Genomic DNA, 24,477 nt, shown 5'->3' with positions numbered 1-24,477 from the left:
CCCTTTCAGAATTTTATGTGCACTTCACCATCAATCCCAGAAAATTACTTGTTTATTTGGAGATTATTTTCACTCCTTTTACTGATCCTTTGTCTAAGTTTCTTCCAAAGCAATGAGTCCATAATTTATTTGTGGAACCCAATCAATTCAGAATTTTAATAATATTGTACTGCAGTTCCCCTTGTCTTCCTTGTCAGTTAGATTCTACAAACCTGTATGTCCCTGCCTTTGTTTTGAAAATGGTGCTTCATTTGCTTTCTTCCAATCTGATTGCACTGTTCAAAACAAACAATGGAGCTATGATAATCAATTGCAAATCTGTATGGGTTCCAGAGTACTTGATGTATTAGCTTGAGATGATAAGAATCGAAGCTTTAGACAAATAACAACCATGTGGTGGTAGATGTAGATGTTTTGCTATGATGGATGGATTGTATTCATATACTGTACCACATTTTCCATGAATCAGGAAGTAGGTATATATCTTGTCAGTACAGTTTGCTTGCAACTATGTACACAAGAAAATCAATATCTTGCAGATGATAAACCAAATATGACATTAATTTCCTGTTGACATATGATGCTGGGTTAGTGAAGCACAAATGTCCTGTTCTAATAGTAATAGATTTTTTATTTATTAGTTTTGTTATATTTTGGGGCGTTATCAAAGAGGATCTTATTTGGCAAGATTGCCAAGGACTGGGTCTGTTGGATGATGGAATGTCATCTTGGGGTTAGGGATTGAATATTGTGTTACCTACAGACCAGTAATCACCCGGGTAACATAGCTGGACACCAAAGGGTCCCTATGTTCAATCCACAATCCCAAGATAAAATGAGACTGAGCGGCACTGTTGGCCAACCTTGACAACTGAAAGCCATTTTTATTGTTTTCAAATGCGCCTGATACTTAAAGTTGTTTAAAATTCTGTATTGTTTGAAATAGCAAACACATTTCTCATTTTAAAAGATAAAATGAATTAAAGTACAGAATATTTAGTTTCTGAGGCAAAATTATTTTCTTTTTACAAACCTCAACAGATTCTCGTACTCGTGAAAGGATCCATGTGGTAATTTTATTAGAATTCCCCAGAATTACACTTTAGCATTGGGATACATTTCGCCTCTGATTCTGTGAAGAAGGTCTGAGCTTGCATCCAATCTGGGCTGTTCGAATTGTTGCCTAATGCACATTGGCCAATACCAGCAAAAAAAAAAGATCTGCTATTTAATCTATGATATCTATCTTGTGCTTAATGCCTAACAAATGTGTTCCTCTCCCTGACAATGGACTAAAATGTTAAAATAAATAAAAAATGTATATGCTGGAAAACTGGCAGTAAAACAAAAGTCAGGTACTGGATGGTGGAGGGAGTGGGTAGGGTATGTATCCAATGGGCTGCTATGTCCTGTATGGTGTCAGGTTTCTTTAGTCATAATTGAATCTTAAAAGGATAATATTCCATCATACTTGTGAGTTGGAGCCTTGTGAATGGTGGACAGGCTATGGGAAACTTGGTGAGTTACTTGCCTTCCTGCCTCTGACCTGCTCTTGTATCCAAACAGTATATATGGCTACTCCATCATCTGGTCAATGGGATGATTATGTCAGGAGGTCATTGTTGGAGTTTCTCTTATTGGATACAGTATTGCTATTCCCTGGTCACTTTGAGGCACAAATGTTACTTTTCCTGGCCTGGATAATGTAACAGAGGCTTCTACCTTTTCAAATAATCATAATTTGCAACTCTTTAATATCAGTACAAAGTGAAATTCATGAGTGATTTAAAAAAAAAAAAAAATTCTAGTATTTTGAACTTAGATTTTATTGGTAAAAGAACTGCTCTCATCATAGCTTGGTCATTGAGAGTCTTGAACAGCAGATTGCTCCAAGGGGAATTTGAGGCCTGTATGAACAAAAAAAGAATACCGTCTTTCTTCAAACAATCCTATTGAAGAATCTTTTCTGAATCACACAAACTTCAAATCACGAGATGTTTTTTCTGAAAATAGAATGAATAAAGGACAAATTTTCTTATCTTACCTCCAACAATGATTAAAAATCTGCAGGGGTGCAATGCCACATCTGTATAAATAAAATTTCTGTGATTGAGTTTGCTCCAAGTCTTGTGATGTTAATCTTTGGAAGGGATAATCTGAAACTCATCTTGCAAGTTTCATGAAGTACAGCAACTTAATTTTTTTGTGTTCCATTTTTTTGTTTTGAAAATAAGAATATTCCGGTTTGGAGGTAATTTTTAGTGTAGGTGGAGCTCTGCATTTCTCTTCCAAGCCGACACCCTTCAATCTTGAAGTTGTGCCCTCTTGTTCTCGACAACCATTCCACATCTACTCTTGTTCATGCCTTTCAACATTCAAACTGTTTTAATGTTGCACAGTGATTTAATATATTTTCCAATGAATTTGGTAGGATTTAAGGGAGCAAGAAATATACAGTACATGCACACTGGACCCTTTTTCTAGTCACATATCTTTGGATATCGGGTACTCAACCTGTATAATGTTATTTAACGATTTAAATATATTGATTGTGACAATCATTGCTGATTAATCCACATCTGGATGGGTCAAAAACAAATGTTAATTATCAGTAGTAACTGGGTAAGTGTGGCTCAGGCAAATTTAGCTTCATTGTGGAATAAAATATATTCACTATTTAAGAGAAACTGTTTTCTATCTTAACATGTCAAAAGTGCTATGTTGTTTCATTCTGTTGCTGATACTCTTTTAAAAGTTTTATTTTGTAAGTATCCATGTGAAATGATACAATGTTCAGTTGTCTTTGATGCTGCTCAGCATAACAGAAACAAAAATTATGATCGAGGTCAGCCTATTTCATAAATTGCATTTTGGAACAGCATAAATAGAGATTGATTCCCAACATTTGGCAAATAGGAAATCTGTTAGGATGACTCGTAATTGTCGTCGTTCAGGCGCCTGCCTGATTTTTGCTCATACCTTGAAGGGCTCAAGCCAGAAACATTGGTTATATATCTTTACCTCTTATGGACACTGCGTGACCTGATGAATTCCTCAAGCATTTTTGTGTTTTTACTACAATGACTTTCCTGTTTTCACTCCTGACTTTTAATTGTGTTGTATCTTCTGGTTCAGTGTAATGAGAGGAGAAGGTGCCCTTTTGAAACTGTATTGTGATGGTTTGAAGGAATCACAGGGCAGGCCTCAGAAAGGCAATGAAATCCCTTTCTGACTCAGCCCTTTTGAAACTGTATTGTGATGGTTTGAAGGAATCACAGGACAGGCCTCAGAAAGGCAACAAAATCCCTTTCTGACTCAGCCCTTTTAAAACGAGCAGTCACTGGCTCTGGCTGACAAGAAAGGTCCCTATCAGGGGTCCAAATAAGAAATGGATGTGGGACACCCATCCAAGTCTGATCAGCCTCCTGGTGGGCCAAAACACCCAATTACACCAGGGAATACAACACAGGAGGGAATACCTGAAAAATCCACACAGGCATGGGGAGAATGTATGAACTCCTTATAGACAGTGCGGGATCCAAACCCCGGTCCATTCCCGATTCCTGATGCTGTAAAGGCGTGGCATGAATGGCAATGCCAAATATGCTGCCCAACTTGAACAAATTCCATGGCGCTGATGCCAGACATATTGGGAAAAATAAAATGCTCCAGAATCAACTGTGTGGGTACAATGGAATGCAACGTTGGAATTTAGGTAAGTTACAAAGCTTCCTAGAACTTGTACCACTTGAAATTTGGTCAATATTCATTCAAGGAGAAAAATGACTTAGATCTTCACTTAACTACTTTTAATTCTTTGAGAAGAAAGTCAGCTGGCAGCCATAAAAAAATACAGTACAATCCCCGGTATCCGGCGCCTGTGGGGATTGGTAGATGCCAGAAAAATGAATTTTTCCTGTGCTTGAGATTGCATGATTGTCAAGAGCGAGGCATGATAATGTTAAACTTCTAATATTTTTTACCTATTTATTTTATGCAATTTGTTTTGTTGGTTGCTTGAATTCTGGCTAGCAGGGGGTTCTACTGTAGGGAAAGGCATGTAATTATCTAGTAGGATGATGACTACAAAGTAAAATTGAATTGTACCTTGATCTGGTTGCTGAGCTTCTTGGAAGTGATTAGGTACTTTGTTATCTTTGTCATTTCTTTCCTTCCTTGAGGATGTGAGTGAAGTTAAAACTTTTTTGGGGGGGGGTGCAAAGGAACTTCTCCAATTTTCCCCCACCTTCCCATAAACTTTAGTTTGTTGCCATTGCATTGTTTTGTGAAGCAATATCTTTTGTTTCAACTGTGTTGAGTTTTGCGACTAAAATTATCTCCATGTCACAGCTACTTTGAAGTCACTTAATTGTTAGTGATGGAAATACAGTACAACTCCGATTATCCAAAATGGTTGGGACTGGGCCTATGCCAGGTAAACACTTTTTTTGAATAACTGTCATTTTGTAAAACTGGCCCAGTAGCAACAGCAAATCACTTGTAACAATATTTCAACAATAGCAAACAACAAGGACGGATTTTTTAAGCATTAAAATAATGTTTAATTCCCACCAAAAAAAAATGCTGAGTGATTCCGATCACTGATACTTCCCCACAGATGCCACACTCCTACCCAGGAGCCCGAGGTCCCAGCTCCTGATGGGATGCTACTTTCCTTGATGACACTGTGGCAAGGGATTCTTCTGACCCCTTGTGGCTGGGAGACAGTGGCACACAGTTTGAGAGGGAGAGTAAAGTCAAGAGGGAAGGTAACAAAGAAATAGAAAGAGTCCTGAAATGAGGACATTCGTCATTCTAATTTCATGTTTTTTTAAAAACTTTATTTATTCATTCAAAAAACAAATAATATAGGACATATGCAGCAATTAAACATGAACATGAATGTTTGTTTTTTATATATATATATATATATTATATATATATATATATATATAGAAAAAAAAGAAAAGAACCCCCCCTTCAGCCAACTCTCCTAAGGAGAGCCATAAAAAAAGAAAAAAGAATGAATATTAAAGAAAAAGTTAAATATACATATTAATTCTAATTTCATGTTGAGTGAATTTTTTTTTAACCTGTGAGGTCAGTTTGGCTCTGAAAAAAATTTGGATAAATGAGGATTTCAGATTTGTTTTGGATATCTTTATTTATCAGAAATTTTAAAAAATATTTGGATAAATGAGGATTTTGGAGTATCTGATTTCGGATAATTGGGGTTGTATTGTAGATATTCAAGAAGTTGCAACTCGAGTTCAAGTTTAAATCATGGCATTCTGTTTTGCATGCTAAACTGAAACACAAGGGCATAAATGTGGTGTTCAATCTGTGTCAAATTACCTTGTTGAAACATGAAAGTCTGCAGATACTGTGGTTGTCATAAGAATACACCAAAATGCTGAAGGAGGAGCTGTTAGGTCTGCTTTGTTCATGAATGAGTGAGACAAACACCAGACTGAGTCGAAATCAGGGTTCTTTGTTCTTTATTACCGGATTGTAACACTTGCGACTAACCATGTTAGTCGGAGAATGCATTCTGCCGTTATCAGCAAAATGGTGATTTTTTATACCCTTGGATACATGCTTAGAACATCATCATATCATTACTTGTCCAATGACTAAAACTGTTGCTATCCTTTCCCTGCTAGCTTCCTGCCTCTCAATCCATCAATGTCTCTCTTATCTTGTAAGTACAAGGATGCATTCACATCTTGTTACAGCCCTGTACAGGGTAACTCCTTACACATTCCCATCTCATGATGTTTTACCTTACAGAGCTCAGCTGGTCTTTTCAGCATCTATAGGAGACAAAGATGTATTGCTGATATTTTGGGCCTGAGCTCTTCAAGGAATGAGCAGAATAGCCAGAAGCAGAAAATTTCATTTACTTTGCTGCCATTTCCACTCCAAATTCACTTGGTCTATCTCCAGCAACACTCTCCCTCTCCTTGATCTCTCTCTCTCTCTCTGTCTCCATCTCAGGAGACAAATGTTCGACACACATTTTCTATAAACCCACTAATTCCCACAGCTACCTCAACTACACCTCTTCCCACCCTGTCCCCTGTAATGATTCCATTCTCCCAAATTCTCCGTTGCATCTGCACTCAGGATGAGGACTTCCTTATCAAATCATTAGACATCTCCTCCTTCCACCTTTGCCTCTATCAACTCAGCCCTCACCTGCATATCCTCCATTACCCGCACATCTGCTCTGGCCCCCCCTCTGCCCCCACGCACAACAAGGACAGGATTCCTCTTGTCTTCACCAACACATCCAATACATGCCTCCGCATCCAACTCATCTTCCTCCACCATTTCTACCACCTAATACGTAATCCCACCTCTAGGCACATATTCTCCTCTCCTCCCTTTTCCACCTTCTGCAGGGACTGCTCCCTCCCAGTCCATTATCCTCCTTGGGACCTACCCCTGTGACTGCTCCATTTGCACCACTCAGGCCCCAAAAAGTTCTACCAAGTGAAGCAACATGTGAATCTGCAGGGGTCATCTACCGCATCCGGAGCTCCCGTTGTGGTCTCCTCTATCTCAGAGAGACTGGGAGATCACTTTGTTGAGCACCTCAGGTCTGTCTGCCACAATAGCATGGATCTCCCAGAGTCCACCCATTTCAATTCTCAATTCCATTCTTTTGCTGACATATCTGTTCATGGTCTCATGCCGTGTCAGATTGAGACCACCTGTAAATTGGATGAACAGCAACTCGTCTTCTGACTGAGCACCCTCCAACTGGATGACATTAATATTGACTTATCTGGATTTTGTTGAACCCACCCCCCCCTTCCCCAATTGCCTCTCCCTATCTGTCTCTCCATTCCGTCTCCTTCTACCCAAACATGATAAATTCTTACCCTGTCCTTTATTATCCAATTAACACCTTTTGTTGGTCTAGATTCCTCCTTCATTGTTTGAATTCTGTGATTTCCTGCTTCTTGCTTATTCTGCTTCTTCCTTGAAGAAGGGCTCAGGCCAAAAATGTTGGCAATACTGTACCTCTTTGTTTCCTATGGGTACTGAAAAGACTGGCTGAGTTCCTTCAGCATTTCGGTGTGTTATTATAAATTACCCACGTACATTTCAGAGGTGACTAGTTATTACTGAGCTATTTTCTTTTGCACAGATCTAGAACCTTGATTTTTTTTTGTTGTTTTTACAAGGAAATTCCATTAACTGGTGCCCTAATTTTCTCACAAGTTGTCACCTCCCAGTCCATACCCTCTTCACACTGTTACCATTGGAAAGGAGGTACAGAAGCCTGAAGACCACAGTCAGTGGTACAAGGACAGCCATCAGATTTCTGAATGGACAATGAACCCCAGACACGACCTCAGTTACTCTTATTTTAGCACCTATTTATTTATCTATGTTTGTATGTATTTGTATATCTGTCTGTTTATTTTAAAAATGTAATTTGTAGCAATATTTGTACGTGTTGATCAACAAATTTGATATATAGCTGAGGAGTTTCCATATATTTAAACTCTAGACTATAACATTCTTTGTTGGTGGCAATTATTGGATATTTTTATATTTTTTGTGTCTTTGTTAAAACTAATGTTTTTTCAGAAGTGAAAGTGGGGAATTGTGTAGTAGTGGGTGGTCTTCAAACATTGGTAGTAAACAAAAACAAAGCTTTAATCAATATATTGGCTGGCATTCAGTTTCTTAGTTTTTTTTTGGTGAACAAATTCTTCATCAGTTGGTATTACATCTTTATTCATATTTTTGCAAATATCTTGCTTACAGTAGTTTCTTGATATGGGTATACCCTGCTTTATGAAACTAGAGTGATCCTACGGAACCTTTCGTAAGCCGAAATGGCATAAAGCTAAGAAGCGGTTACAATTGATTTCTACAGGAAAATTTTTTGAGCATTCAAAAAAACCAACCAAATAACAAATAAAATCTAAAATAACTGGAACGATATGCTAAATAGAAATAAGTAGAAATAATGTATGTACAATGAAGTTAGGCTGAGTCTTTAGGAAGTTGGGGTGGTGGGAGGTCCAAGAGTCTGAGGACAGAGAGGAAAAGAGTCATCTATTGACATCTCATTGTAGATCCTGGGGGAAGGAGCTGCTTTGGGTGCGCGCGCAGCCTCTATAACGGCTCACTGCTTTTGCCACATTTTATCGTAAAAGTGAAAATCCTTTTGTTAAAAGCAAACATGGGTTTATTTGTAAAATGCGAATTTGCATAAAGTGAGTATTCGTAAAGCGGGCTATACCTGTATTATAATAATTCATTCTCAGTTTTATATTGAATTTTTCTGCTTGCTGTTGCCTAAAAGTTTTTTTCCCCCCTCATTCCACTATTTTTTTGCACAGCAAATATCAGGAGGTTAATTGCATGAATACTACCCAATTCCAAATTGTTGCATCCCATTAGATATTATTTATTTCACTATTACTGCACATTAAATATAATTTTAAAGTTTAATATAATTATTTAAAATACCTTGCCTCGAGAAAACTGTAAACGTTGATGAAAGCTGATGGATTTAACTCTGACCACTTCAAATTTATATGAATTTTCTTAAAGATCTCTTTCTAGAATCATGGAGTTACACAGCAAGGGAACAGGCTTTTCGGCCCAACTTGTCAGTGCTAACCAAGATTCCTTCCTGAGCTAGTCTCGTTTGGTTGTCTGTACTTGGGCTATACAGGTCGTTGTGTTGCACAAATGTCAAACTAATAAACATCCCCTGCGAACAAGGTTGAGCAGTCCAGCAGGATGGATGACTTGAATTGCTAGTTGCTGCTGCCCCACAGGCATCTTTTGTGGGTGGGAATAGGAAATTTCATTTTGTTGTCTCTTCTTCCTGCCCCACCTCCCCAAATTACATTATTCGGGTGCTTGGCTCTCAACCTTTTTTTTTCCCCACCTTAAGTAATCTCTTACTGACCATAGAGCACCTATGGCATCCTATGCCATAGGTCGGGTGGCCAAACTTGCTTAGCGTAAGAGCCATATATGATAGACTTCAGATGTTTGAGAGCTCCAAGACAAGAAAAAATATTTCATACACGTTTTTACTCTTATATGGGCAATTTGTTACAAATATTAAGAAATACATGTACGTAATAATATTTATTCATGTATATAGTTTTAAAACTGCTAATTTGTATCAAAAATATACACATACCAGATATACATGTGTAATAGTTGACCACCCCTATTCTTGGCCCAGGCAGCTCGCCCACTGGAGCTCCTTACGCCTTGAGCGTAGACTCTTGCCTAGGCCCCAGTCTCTCATCCAGCCAAACTCCCAATGCTCTGACCATGGGCAATTGGCTGACAATCTCAAGCTATGCCCACTAAAACTACCACTGTGAGCACCGGCTCGTACGATTCCTGTCTTCCTTGAGCTGCACGTTATATGTCAAAGAGCTGCCTGTGGCTCGTTAGCCATGGTTTGGCCACCCCTGCCATAGGTACTCTGTGGTTAGTAAGGGAATATTTAAGGTGTTATATGAGTGGGGGTAAAAAAGGACGAGAACCACCTGGATGAAGCAGAAAAAAAAATGGCTCATTCAATATAGCTCAATAACATCGGTTGGTGGCTGAGCCTGCTTGATCTCCTGTCACAGTTATTTCTATGGTCTTCTCTCCCACACTTTTTTTTGTTCATTTCTGACATGTGAACAAAGTTCTCAGAAACAGAATCCAGTCATATCCATGTCTAATCATAGTGGTTTCTATAAAACTTCTGTAAGGTGTTTGGAAACCCTGGCACATTTCTATAGATGTGCAGTGGAAAGTGTGCTGATTGGCTGCATCACATTCTGGTATGATGTCACCAGTACTCCTGTGCGTAAAGTCCTGTAAAACGTAGTGGACTCAGCGTAGGACCCTCCCCATCATCAAGGACATCGATCAGAATTAGAATCATCATTTTATTGTCATGAACAATTCATGAAATGTTGTGTTTTGCAGTAGTGACATTGTGCAAATAATCATATTATAATCATCTTACAACATTGGTATATTTAAAAAAATAATAGTGCATGTAAAGTAAGGCAGTGTCTTTGGTTCCTTGATTATTCAAGGATCTGATGGCAGTAGGGAAGAAACTGTTCTTGTGCCGTGAGTGCTCGTCCTTAGGCTCCTGCACCTTTTTAGCAGATAGCAGAGTGAAGAGGGCATGACCTGTGTGGTGAAGGTCTTTGAGGATAGAGGCTGTTTTTGTTTTTAAAGACACCACCTCACGTAGGTGTCCTCGATAGAATGAAGTCTGGTGCCTGTGATGTTGCAGGCTGAGTTAACAACTCTCTGGTGTTTATTCTTGTCCTGAGAATTGGTAGCTCCATACCAGGCAATGATGTAACCAGCCAGAATGCTCTCCACGGTACACCTGTAGAAGTTTACGAGAGTCTTCAGTGACGCACGTCTACATCTACAGGAAACACTGCCGTCAGAGAGCAGCATCAATCATCAAGATCCACGCCACCCAGCACATGCTCTGCTCTTGCTGCTACCATCAGGAAAGAGGTCTAGGTGCCACAAGACTCACACCACGAGGTTCAGGAACAGCTGCTGTGCCTCCACCATCAGACTCCTCAGCCATAAACTCATTTAAGGACTCTTACTTTTTTCCCCTCTCTGTGTTGCACAGTCAGTTTGTTTACATGTTGAGTACAGTTTTTGACAAATGAGTGATAATTCTGCCTCACCCGCAGGAAAAAGAACATGACAGTAAATCTGAAAAAAATCTGTATTATCTTTCGCACAAATATCATTTTATCTTGGGTTTAATTGGGAAAAATCAGTTTTATTGTGTCGTGCTTGGGTCAAATGATGCTCCTGGCAAAAGCCCTTTCAGCTGACAGAGCACATGACTGGAGAAGAAGTGTATTGGCATTTGGTGAAAGCAATTTAGGTGGAAGTATAATGTTTTTGTTGTAGTTTGTTTGCATTAGTCCACAACCTGCTGGCAAACATAGGAAAACTTGATTTCTGTGCTTTTTGATCTAGGTGACAAACAGCATGTTTGGTGCTGCAAGAAAGAAGTTTGTAGAAGGCGTGGAGAGTGATTATCATGACGAAAGTCTGTATTACAGCCAGTCTTCAATGTTTCCTCATCGAACGGAAAAGGATGTAAGTGAATTTATTTACATTTTAAATTAAATGCGTGCTGTGAGCATGTCAGACAACTTCAGCAAAATATGTTTTGAGTGCACTTCAGATTAATACTACTTTATAAGGATCCCAGTTTTGTTTCTGAATTTTATCTTAACTGCCAGCATATTGTATAATGCATGTTGTGGTTTAAAAAGGATTACCAATAAAGCTATAAATGGCATTCATGATTCAAAATGTTAATATGGAACTGGATTTGCTCTATGCCATATACTCCTGTCGCTTGACTATTTATTGCAGTCAACCTTGAGTTCACCTTAGTATTGATTCGTAATGTGCATTCATAATTCATGCAAGCATCTGATCTCTGTTCCTCTTTTGAGGTGTTCATCCTGAAATGTTCTTTCTTATCTCCTATTTTCTACACTCGTTCTTTGTAAAGGTGACTGCAGATCGTAACTTCACTCAGTATCCAAGATCTTGTGCTCTTTTCTGACTTCACAGCCCTATTGTTCCCATCAATCGTATACCACCTGAATCATATTCACTACAGAATTTTGGATTTGACCAAGATATTGGCAACCTTTGCTTTCCGTTCTGATTGATGGCTGTGTGTGCGCCTCTTCCCTGCATGAGGGAAAACTGACTGAGCTCTGAATCATCTTGCCACCTTCAGTTATTTTCACTCCATGGCTTTCGTCCCTTTGCCCTTATTCCTACCAGATTTTTAGTTGTCTCCCCCATCTACTGCATTAAATGTTTTTCTATATCTGCAAGTTTATCTGTCATTATTGCTCATCTACCTACTGTCTTGTCCACAAATAAGTTCTTGTTCAGTGGTTACCACTGCACTCACAAGCTTCTAGCACTCAAATTTTAGCATCCATTTCCTGATTCATTCAACATATTTTTTTGGCTCTGAGCTTATCTGATTGATCCAATCAATAATCTTTGGCACTTGTGTCCCCATATTCCAGAATTGTCTGATGAATCTTCTCTAATCTCCTTGCCATCTAACATTTTGACCTAGCTACTTCCTTCGTTGTATTCGGCTGAAAACTTTGAAAACTGCAGGTTAAGAGTATTATGTATGTGTGAGGTGTTTGGAAAAAATGATATATTTAATATAATTTTTAAAACAATAAAAATATCTTGATAAAGGAGCAGCATGGTTAGTGCAATGCTATTATGGCGCCAGCATTAGGGACAAGGGGTTAGAGGCTGGTGCTCTTAACGTTCTCCCCATGTTTGCATGGGTTTCCTCCAGGAGCTCGGGTTTCCTCCAGGAGCTCTGGTTTCCTCTTCACTCTTCAAAATGTACCGGGACTGTAGGTCAGTTAGGTGTAATTGGGCAGCACGGACTCGAGGGCTGAAAGGGCCTGTTATCGTGCTGTGTGTTAATTAAAAATGAAAATATTTTCTTGAGGATAATTGAAGACCTGTTTTATAGAATTGACCTTTTAGTAGTCTTTTCATTAAATTTATCCTGTGAGGGAATTCAGATTTGTAATGCTTAAAAGCTCATTGTAATTGAGCAGCATTAGAATCTTAGTGATAGAATTATTATAGAAGTTATAGAATCAAAGGTCACGGCATATTGTCCTTGTATTTTGTTGCTATTTGCACAATCTAATCAGAATCTAGATTATTGATCCTAATAACATCTCATGTTAGAAGTTCTTCTGTGGAGTGGAATGGATGTACCTCTGGTAAAGCTCAAAGGTACAATCCATGTTGAGAGTTGAACTCCAATGAAGAACATGTTTCAGGGTCCTCATTCATATTAATTATTTAAGTAAGAAAGGGACTCTCTTTAGCTTCTCTTGCTCAGACTGTAACAGGCACTGGACAATTACTACTGATGGCAAATCTTTGTCTGTCTTATGGCAGACTAAATGCAATTTCACGTAATACAACATCTGTTTTATTACATGACAATAAAATAACTTTTAATCTTCAATGGATGGATAGGGGAACTGTTCCTGGAATAGCCAGGCCTTGTTTTTTTTTGGATGAAGGTTTTTCTTGTGTATTCCCTTTAAGAAATTATGATTAATAACTAGAACAATAGATTAATTTGTTCATTCAGTTAAGAACACTTGCAACTGTTAGCTGTTCTTTCAGGTGAGTGCGTAGTCTTTCAATATTTTTATTGAAATTGAAACTCACATCAAAAAATATAGAGTACATAAGAATATGTATTAAAACTCAAAAAAACAGAAAAGAGTAGAATACTCACTCAAAATTTCATCCACGGTACCCTGCATCTTAATCAAACAGTTATTATTCAGGTAATATTTTATTGTAAAAAGAAAATCTAATCCCACTACCAAAATCAAAGCTGTTTGCAAAGAAAAGAGAGAAAAAAATTCCCTGTCGCAGTAATAAATGACGTTATTAGCTAACACCTCTGCATTAATACCATATCAAAGATTTACAGTGTTTGAAGATTTAAATTCAAATCGGATATTGAGCAACAAATCTTTTCTAAATTTAAGCGTGACATAACATCACATAACCATTGACCGTGAGTAGGTAAAGTAACATCCTTTCATTTAAGCTACACTGCCTGCCTCACCAAAAGAAAAATAAAAGCCAATACATGCAAATCAGATGCTGTTAAAGTTGCACCTCTCTCTCCAACAATATCAAAAAAGCAATACAAAAAAATTTACTTTAGAAATTGCAGAAAAAGTTTGAAATTCCTTCCAGTATATCCCAAGACTCAGACATATCCAAAACATGAATTATCTCCCTTATTGGATCAATCACAATGAGGAGATATATCCACATAAACATGAGATAGTTTTAACATTGAACATGTAGGCCCTATGGACTACTTTAAGTTGTAGGAGGGAATAGCGAGCACATAAAGATGAGGCATTAACCAATTTAAAAATTAAATTCCAAGTTTCTTCAGAGATTGAAAACTGTAGGACCTATTCCCAGGGTTTTTAAAAATTTTATCCAAAGTAGCCCCTCATGTCATAAATGATAGATATTGAGGTTACTATAAAAAGGTTACAACTTAAAAATTACATCTATTAAAATCTTGTCAAAACTCTTAGGAAATGTATTAATTGAGATAGCAAAAAATCTCTAATCTAAATAAAAAAGAATATTTGGTAAACTATATTTAACTGACAGTTGATCAAAAGAAACAAGACTTCAATAAATAGATCTTTAAAACATTTAATATCTATTCTATACAGTTTTTTTAAAGCTATGTCAATCATTGAAGGTTTAAATAAATAATTTGAAAAATAGGACGAGAAAAAGAAAATTTCAGTAAACCAAAATGTTTTCTAAACTGTATCCAGATCCTTAAAGTATATTTAAGTATTGGATTGTCAGTGAATTTATTTAAAGATAAGGAAGTGAGTATCCAAGAAAAGAGATGACAGAAAATTTTGTAACAGAATTATATTCCAAGGCAACCCATACTGGACAATCTTCAATTAATATAGTATGATCAAAATATGAGATTTTGTATGTTGACTGTCCAATAATAGAACCTAAAGTTTGGTCAGGCTCAACCTCCATTCTTTTAAAGTTTTTGAAGGGGTACTTTATTTAGGCGAGGGTGTTTGTTCTTCCATATATAAGATTGAGTCAAGGAAATCAATAAAAGACTTAGGAATAAAAACAGACAAAAGGTATATAAATTTATGTAAGATATTCATTTTAATAGAGTTGATTTGACCAACGAAAAAGAAAGGGGAGACCAGTTTGATAATGCCCCACTCACGCATTTTATTAAAGTAAGAAAATGTTCTTTAATTAAGTGTTTATAATTCTGTAATTGTTGCACCCAAATAAGTAAAATGATTTCTAACAATTTTAAAAAGGAAGGTTAGTGCCAAATTATTTCAAAAGAAAAGTTCACTTTTCTGTAAATTCAACTTCTAACCTGAAAATTGACTAAAATAAGAAAGTAAAGAAAGCAGAGAAGACGATGATGTCTCAAAATTAGAAATAAAAAGCAATACATCATCAGCATAAAGCTAAACTTTGTGGCCAGTGGGGCCTTCCTTAAAATACCAGTGATATTAGATTCTCGGAAAGCAAAGGTTCTAGAGTGAGGTCAAAAAGCTATAGACTGAAAGGAGATCTTTGTCTGGTTCCATGTTGGAGTTTAAATGATTTAGAATTCTGAAAATTAGCAGAAGAGGATAGATAATTTAATCAATTGAATAAATTCAGACCCAAAATTAAATTTTTCTTCACATCTAGAGATATCACACATTCTGCAATCTCCTCAGTAGGAGAGTATAAAATATTTAATAAATGGTGCATATTGAAATGAGAATACTGATTTTAAAAAAATTATAAATGCAGTCTGATCATCAGATATAATATGTTGCAAAACTTTGAATAAAATTTTGGTATTAGCATTAAGTAAAGAAGTTGTATGAAGAGCAATCGACTGGGTTTTTATTCTTTTTAAGAATAAGTGAGATGGAAGCTTCATAAAATGACTGAGACAGCTTGCTCAACTTAAGTGAGTCAGGAAAAAAGAGCATAGATGAGGTGTCAGTAATGAGGAAAAAGCCTTATAAAATTCTCCAGAAAAACCATCTGAACCTCTTGTCATATAGCCTCAGCAATTTCCTCATGTGAAATAAGTTAATCCAATTGCCTTTGCAGCAGAAAGCACTGGAAAATTCAATTTATACATACATACACACAAACACACACACACACACACACACACACACACACACACACACACACACACACATTCATTACAATATTATCCTTGGGAGAGTCGGAACTATAAAGTTCATAATAAAATTCCTTAGAGATATTATTATTTCTAAATGGTCAGATGTTATATCACCATTAGCATTGTGAGTTTCTTTAATTTGCCATTTGGCTACTAAAGCTTTTAATTGATTAGTCAATAGTTTACCTCTTTTATCTCCATGAATATAGAATTTACATTTACTTTTTTAAAAGCTGGTTTTCATTTGGATATGTTGGAAGAAGATTATATTTAGTTTTAATTTTGACACACTGTTTATATAAAGCAGGGCCTGGAGCCAAAGCATACTTTTGATCTAATTGTTTCAGTTGGTTTGCTAAATAATTTTTCTCTTTATTAGCCTTTTACTTAATACTTGCAGTATTCATCAGATAATAAGGTAGAATTAAAATGACAATATCTGTTTATTTGGGAGAGCCTAGTGAAATTTAAAGATAAGAACACAGGAGCATGGTCAGAAATGACTATATTTTTGGATTCACAAGATCGAATTAACAGGATTATTTGCCTGACAATTTTTAAAAAATCAATTTGCAAGTATGTGTGATGAACATGAGGAAAAATAAGAATATTCCTTGTCTTCTGGGTGGGGGAAAAAACGGCAGACATCAGTAATACCACATTTTAGTAAAAAAGATTGAATAAATAAAGCTGATTTATTCAAAGTGGCTGGTTTAGAAAATGAACAGTCCAAACCCAGATCTAATCAGCAATTAAAGCCTTCTCCCATTACTAATGAGTAAAAGCTCAGATCAGGCAGGGATGAAAAAAATGTTTAAAAAAAAAAATCCAGGGTCATCCACATTAGGATAAATATTAGCAAACACAATCAATTTATTGTATAATTTACCTGTCACCATAACGAATCAACCATTTGTATCTGACACAACATTATGTTGAACAAAGGGGATTGTATGATCAATAAATATTGATACCCTCTAGATTTAGCCTCATATGTAGAATGAAAATGCAGCCAAATCTATCTTCTAACAAGATGTGTTTTGTGACTATTGCGTACATGTGTTTCTAGCAAAAATATAATTGGAACCTTAACATTTTTAACAAAACCAAAAATCTTAATTCATTTTACAGGATGGTTCAATCCTTTAATATTTAAACCGAGTAAGTTAATAATTTGATCCATTTCAACTATTTAAAAAAAAGAGACTGGCAATTAAGTGGATTATTCCAATTATAATGAACAGGCATTGGAAACAAGATAACCAAAAACAGATGTTTCTTTTTAGAGCCAAATCAGCCTCCAAGGAAATGATAACTCCCCCTCCACCCTCCTCACAAAGCCAGAAAGGTGACCAATTGACAGAAGGCAAGCTACTGCCTAAATTGCCCATCCCTAAATTTCCTGCTGGCAATATTATAATAGGACTGAATTTTTCAAGACAAGACAAAACACTTATTGCATCTAATCCCAGAATAAAGATAAACATTAATCATTATTAACAAGGGAAAAACCTTAGAGAATACATGGATATTAAAATATTAATTTAAATAGTTAAATCAGAATAAAAAATATTAACATTTTATAAGCTAAGTGACTGAAAAAAATGTCAAATTAAAGAACTCTAATCAAAATGTATTTAAGGCATTAACTCATTAAGATCTTATTCTATTAGTTAAACACTAAAAGATTCAAGAAGTGAAACAGCTATAGAGAATTATAGAAATAGTTATTCATACAGAAAGATCTTCTTCCAAAAATTTCTGGGCTTTTTCAATGGAACAGAACCACTTATTAGAATTGACCTTCAGTGTGATCCGAAGGCATGTTGAGGAAAGAGATGGCTTAACACCTTGATTGTAGAATTCCGGCATGATCTTATATTTAACACGTTCATTCATAACCTCAGGTGAATAATCTGAATCTTCTGACATTTGTATTGAATAATTCCTCTGTGACGAGATTCACATATTAAAAGCTCCTTAGTTTGAAATTCATAAAAGCACAGTATAACGGATTGAGGTCTCTAGAGCTGATTTAAGAGCCAACGATCTGTGTGTACGATCTATCACAAGGAGAGTTGGTAGAACTTTAGGCCCAAACAATTCTAACAGAAAACCTGTAAAGAATGTAATAGGTTTTCCATGCTCAGTTAATTCTTCCAAGCCCATAATTCATGTTATTTCTTATGCTTCTGTTTTCAAGGTTAATAATATTCATCAATTTTTCATTAGTCTCTGATAACTTTTTAAATACTACTTGCATCTTTTTACATACCACTCTTCCATCCAAAACAGTCACAGTTGCTTTATTATCTTGAATATGTTTATCATGCTCTTCTAAGGTTTCTTGAAAAGTATCCAATTTTGCATCCATCTGCTTAATCTCCTCTCTGAATTCCTTTTTGAATGTAATTCATCAGAGGATTCTTTTCTATATTGTCGAAGCAATTCCATAACCGATTACAAAGACACAGGAAGATCCAATTCTTTTCTAGTTCCTTTAACACTCCTTATAGCCGTGTTAAAGACAGTTACAGGCATTAATCCAATTAAATTCAGTAAGCAATGAGAAGTTTAAGAATAAGGACTTAAAAAGATTGGAAAAATTAAGGTAAGTTCAAGATTAAATTTTTTATCATAGTAATAAAATAGTGTCATATTACATGAAATTTCTTTTTGCCTGCTCAAGGCAGACAGGTTTCCCACTGGCAGGAATTGCCTAAGTGCCTCTGATAGTCTTACAGTCAGAAATAGAGAAGCAAAAAAGAATTCCCCCGGAGTCATTGAGTGTCCATAGATTCGCCTCCAGCGCTTCCACTGTTCCCGCAGCCACACAGAATCCAATCAAACGACTGGCAACCTGAGCTCCAGAACCGAACCTCTGACATGGACAGGAACCATTCAGTGCCCTCGGCACTTCCTTGCATCCTGGTTCCAGAACCTGATACCCCTCCAACCAGTTTAAGCCAGTATCCAGCAGTCTGCAGCCCGGCGCGAAACTCCCGATAGCAGTCTCCAGCAACCCACAGCTTCTGCGGGTTCTTCGCTTCGAATTGCCAGCAGCTCACTGAATGCCCTAGTCCGTCAGCCACAGAGCCCCCTCACTCGTCCATTGCCTTGGACACCATCCCACGGGTCATCTCCTCCACTTCTCCCTATTAGACGGTGGGGGGATGATCTTCCCTTCCATTCAAAACCCATGCGAAGTCAACTGCAGTCAACTAGGCAACAGGATCCCGCAGGTGTGCTGAATCTCCACTCCCCCCCTCCCTGTGGGTCCACACCAGTGGTAGTGCTGCTACAGCAGCGCCGCCATTTTTCTTAGGAACAATTTCAAAAAGATGCAATCCATCAACAGCCAGCAGGAAGTCTCCCGTGCGCAGTATTAGGCAAATTTAATCTTTCTATCTAGCCACCCATTTATTATTGTTTGCTTACCATTCATTGATTTTTTTTTTGTTCTTTCATTTGTGTATTTATTTAGTTATTTATCTCTGTTTATTTAAACATTCTGAATTTGCTTGTCTATTTGTCTGTCTATGATCAATCTATTGATTGAGATTTAGGGTGGACTGGCAAAACAAGCATTTCATACCAATTTTTAATAACCCTTGAGGTGATGGTGATGGCCCCTTGTAGTCCTGGTGAAGGTACTCTGATGGCCCCTTGTAGTCCTGGTAAAGGTACTCTGATGGCCCCTTGTAGTCCTGGTGAAGGTACTCTGATGGGCCCTTGCAGTCCTGGTGAAGGTACTCTGATGGCCCCTTGTAGTCGTGGTGAAGGTACTCTGATGGGCCCTTGTAGTCCTGGTGAAGGTACTCTGATGGCCCCTTGTAGTCGTGGTGAAGGTACTCTGATGGGCCCTTGTAGTCCTGGTGAAGGTACTTTGATGGGCCCTTGTAGTCCTGGTGAAGGTACTCTGATGGCCCCTTGTAGTCCTGGTAAAGGTTCTCTGATGGCCCCTTGTAGTCCTGGTGAAGGTACTCTGATGGCCCCTTGTAGTCCTGGTGAAGGTACTCTGATGGCCCCTTGTAGTCCTAGTGAAGGTACTCTGATGGCCCCTTGTAGTCCTGGTGAAGGTACTCTGATGGTGGTGTTGGGAAGGGAGTTCCTGGCTTTCAAGTGACCATATAACCATATAACAGTTTATGGCATGGAAACAGGCCATCTTGGCATTGAAGAATTGGCTGTATATTTGTATGGCAGGACACTATATGATTTGGAAGAGAATCTGCAAGTGAAGCTGTCCCCATGAATTTGCTGCTCTTGTTCTTCTTGAGTGTAGCATGGCCTTGAATTTTTTTTTTAAGCATGGCAAGTGCAATTTTGTGTTCATGGATGCAATTTGTCATTTATCAGTATGTGCCTGAGTAAAGTCAAGATGTTGCAACATAAGCTGCTTTAATTTTTGAAGGGTTGAGAACAGAGGAACATTCTGCAATCAGTAGTGAGCATTTCCATTTCCATAATGGTTTTGAAAAACCCCTTAAGATGCAAGGGTAATTCAACATCAAGATAACTCAACATAACATGCAGCACCTGCAGTGATGTCCGAAAGCTAGGATGGTAGACCGACTTCCACAATCACTGCCTGTATGCAAGAGCCATTTGGCTTTGTTAACTTTTAAAGAGTACCTGTTAACATGAAGCATACCTGAAATCTGTCCAACTTGTGATGTAGATGCACTGCTATGTAAATATAAAATGTATGAATATTATAAATAATATTTTGGGTGAAAGTAAGATGAGGAAGTAAGTTTTGCAGATGAAGCCAGGATGATGGAGGAAAGCAGTGGTCAACTTGTGAAGGAAATGTGAAACTCTCCACTTCGGATTTAACATTCTATCAATTGTGAAAGATGAGGAACTGTGTGGGAGCTAAGGTGATATGTATTGGAATCATTTCCTGCAGAAGAAAAAAAGGGGTCTATTTCTAGAAACTTAATGCATGATATGAAGTATGGGATGCAAACTTAGTATTAAAGTATTGGCAGCAAAGTAGTGAGATAAAGCCCAACTTTAATATGTTTGCTGGTGATTGAAATATTTTGTATGTTGTCATTTTGATTTTTGAGTTTGATGCAAAACTGAATCGAGCCGTAGATATGTATTCACCAGTATCATTCTTGTATCTTCAAATCTTGTAGGACTCGATGAGAATTTGCTATGTATTTCATCAAGCAATTCCATGCATTTAGTAATTAAGTCCACCAATCCTGTAATAATATTTTGATTGGAGTTGAGCAGATTTCTATTCACTTGTTCAGGAGCCAGCCTTGTGTGGTACTAAGTTAGCACTTCCACTTAGTGGTGTCCTTGTTCTTTGTGAAATTAATTCTTGAACTTGCAGATTGTATTTTCATACAATAGTAAGAGGATAAAAGAGAAAAAACAAAAGTCATAAGGACTTCTGCAGTTGCATCTCTCTGAAGGTTTAATGTACAACAGCAAAATGGAATGCCTTGACCGTGCTTCTAGATCTGTTGTCATTGGAAGTGGTACATTAAATAGGAAGCTCAAGAATCTTTTAGGGAATTTAAATATGCAACTCTAAATTATTGGTAGTTTCATTTGGGGAAAAAAATAAAACGGCATGTCTCCAATGTGATTGAATTATAGTAAAATCCCTGATATCTGGAATTCAAGCAACCTGCAGCCTCAAGCAACTGGCAAAAAAAAAGGAAAATAAATAGGTTGCCTCGCCCATCCTCGCAATGCAGAATCTCAAGCAACTGGAAAATTCACTTATCCAACATCTACCAATCCCCAAAGGTGCCAGATGCCAGATACTGTATTAGTATTTGTTAGGTGCACTGTTCACATTACAAATGCTATGTTGATACATGTACAACTTGTTTTCATTGGTTAATTTTGTTCAAGGTCTTCACATTTTAAAATGTCAGTAAAACTTTGCACCTATTGATACACTATTCGAATGACTTGTTCTTATACAATGATAAGCTGGCTTTCCAGTGTCTTTAAATACAATGTGTCAAGTATATTGGAATTACTGTAAATTAATACATTTTAAACACTTAAAATGATGTCACGCCCGCTCTTGAAAATGAAAAGTTCTCTGTTTTGATTGTCTGTGTCAAACTCATGATGTCAGGACCCAACATACGCTTAATTGTTTTCTTACTTCAGGCTTATTGTCCTTCCAAGTGGATATAACCATAGAGTATCCTATTTCTGTCCTCTCCACGACACAGCATGTGGAAGATATAAAGCATCTGTAGTTTGTTTTGATTTTTTTGAACATTAGAAAATACTTATTGAGGAATAAGCAGGAAAGCTGGAAATTATAACCGCAGAAATTAACGTGCGGAGTTGAAGAAAGAATGTCGCTGTTCACATTGTGAACTGCAAAGAACAATTACCCAAATCTCCTTTGGCCAACTGCAGGCCCTTTTTTTTTTTTGTTGCTTTTCTACAATATATTTTTCAACTTCGTTTATCATCATCTGACTGTGCACGTAAAACCAGATGAAACAGCATTTCACTGGACCACGCTGCACATGCATACACAATGCACACTGCATAATAATCACAGATATAATTTAAAATAAATATATATTTTAGCCTCTTAAGTTAATCTGTACTATTTCATTCAGCATGTGCCTGTAATGCAAATTCCACGTTCTCACTAGTCTTGGGTAAAGAATCTTTTTTTCTTGGTTCTACAGGTGCCTAATCTTTTATCATGAATTCCAAAAATGGGCAACATCCAAAAACTGGCACTTTTTTCAGTAGATGACATCTGCTCAGCAAAGATGGAGTTTGGCACCAAACATGACCCAACACGACCCTAGTTCAACTCCAGTGTATTCCGTTGTATATTTTATAGGCACCTCTGAATTGCCTATATTGACCCCTGTCCAGCATTGCGGCACTTTCAGTTGGCCTGGTGGTGGCTCAATGGCCGTCAATGCTACCCATGATTCCCCCATGCAGCTGAAATCACTGTGTCAGCGCAGGGGAACCGAGAAGAAGGCCATTTTCCTGGTGCTGGTACAACGGGGTGGGGGCACAGAGAGAGAGAGCAAGAAAGAGAGATGGCAGTGCGACTTGGTCAGGTGAGGGGAAAGAGGGTGTGATGTGGTTGGGGGAGAGATGGCAGCGCATTTCGGTTAGGTGAGAGGGAGAAACAGCAGCATGACTTGGGCGGCGAAGGGGGAAAGATGGCGGTGCGACTCGTGCAGGTGAGGGGGAGAGATGGGAGTGCAATTTGGTCAGGTGAGGGGGGAGACAGCAGCACAACACGGGCAAGGGAGAGAGCTAGCAGCGCGACTCGGGTGGGTGAAGGGGTAAAGACAGCAGCTTGATGCGAGGGGGAGAGATGTCAGCACAATTTGGTTGGGTGAGGGGGCGAGATAGCAGCATAACAGGTGGCTGAGGTGGATGGGGGGAGAGAGATGACAGCGTGACTTGGGTGGGAGTGTGGAAACAGCAGCATGACTCGAGTGGGCTTAAAGGGACAGAAATCAAAATGATTCCAAAATCTGGAAGATTCTGAACATTGGCAGGTGTCTGGTCCTGACGATCCTGGATAAAAGGTTAGGCACCTGTAGTTTGATTCTTGCAGGTTCTCATGTGTTGCATTTCTCTAAATCTGCTGTCTCCACAAGTGAGATCATTCTCTCTGAATCTGTTCTGTCAAAGCCTTTCAAAAGACACAGTTTAGTTCCTTTTTCTCAAAAGAAAAGAGCTCCTTTTTATCCTTGCTGAAATGTAAATCACATTTTTTTGATATCCTTTTGAATCTTCCCTGTGCCCTCTCTGGTATCTCTATTTTTTTTTATAATTGGGCGATGAAAGCTGTTCGTAGTACATTGAGAGTGGTCTACAAATGTTTTGTGTAAGTTTAGACCCATGTTCTTTTGATTTCCAATTTTCATTGATATTTCTTTTTTCTTCTTTGGCTTGGCTTCGCGGACGAAGATTTATGGAGGGGGTAAAAAGTCCACGTCAGCTGCAGGCTCGTTTGTGGCTGACCAGTCCGATGCGGGACAGGCAGACACGATTGCAGCGGTTGCAAGGGAAAATTGGTTGGTTGGGGTTGGGTGTTGGGTTTTTCCTCCTTTGCCTTTTGTCAGTGAGGTGGGCTCTGCGGTCTTCTTCAAAGGAGGCTGCTGCCCGCCAAACTGTGAGGCGCCAAGATGCACGGTTTGAGGCGTTATCAGCCCACTGGCGGTGGTCAATGTGGCAGGCACCAAGAGATTTCTTTAGGCAGTCCTTGTACCTTTTCTTTGGTGCACCTCTGTCACGGTGGCCAGTGGAGAGCTCGCCATATAATACGATCTTGGGAAGGCGATGGTCCTCCATTCTGGAGACGTGACCCATCCAGCGCAGCTGGATCTTCAGCAGCGTGGACTCGATGCTGTCGACCTCTGCCATCTCGAGTACCTCGACGTTAGGGGTGTGAGCGCTCCAATGGATGTTGAGGATGGAGCGGAGACAACGCTGGTGGAAGCGTTCTAGGAGCCGTAGGTGGTGCCGGTAGAGGACCCATGATTCGGAGCCGAACAGGAGTGTGGGTATGACAACGGCTCTGTATACGCTTATCTTTGTGAGGTTTTTCAGTTGGTTGTTTTTCCAGACTCTTTTGTGTAGTCTTCCAAAGGCGCTATTTGCCT

General features: G+C 38.2%; 1 protein-coding gene across 10 annotated transcripts in view; it reads left to right on the top strand.

Moving 5' to 3' along the window:
• cnot2 (CCR4-NOT transcription complex, subunit 2) overlaps positions 1–24,477 on the top strand; it is a 112,823-nt gene that overhangs the window by 30,409 nt on the left and 57,937 nt on the right. For all 10 annotated transcript variants that reach the window (XM_069904082.1, XM_069904089.1, XM_069904081.1 and 7 more), the window contains one exon: positions 11,011–11,133. In XM_069904082.1, coding sequence (XP_069760183.1) covers positions 11,011–11,133 — 123 coding nt within the window. Of the gene's footprint in view, positions 1–11,010; positions 11,134–24,477 lie in introns of those variants that run through there.

The sequence above is a fragment of the Narcine bancroftii genome, chromosome 11, assembly GCF_036971445.1.
Source record: "Narcine bancroftii isolate sNarBan1 chromosome 11, sNarBan1.hap1, whole genome shotgun sequence".
Lineage (NCBI taxonomy): Eukaryota > Metazoa > Chordata > Chondrichthyes > Torpediniformes > Narcinidae > Narcine > Narcine bancroftii.
This window is presented reverse-complemented; position numbering and strand designations above follow the sequence as displayed.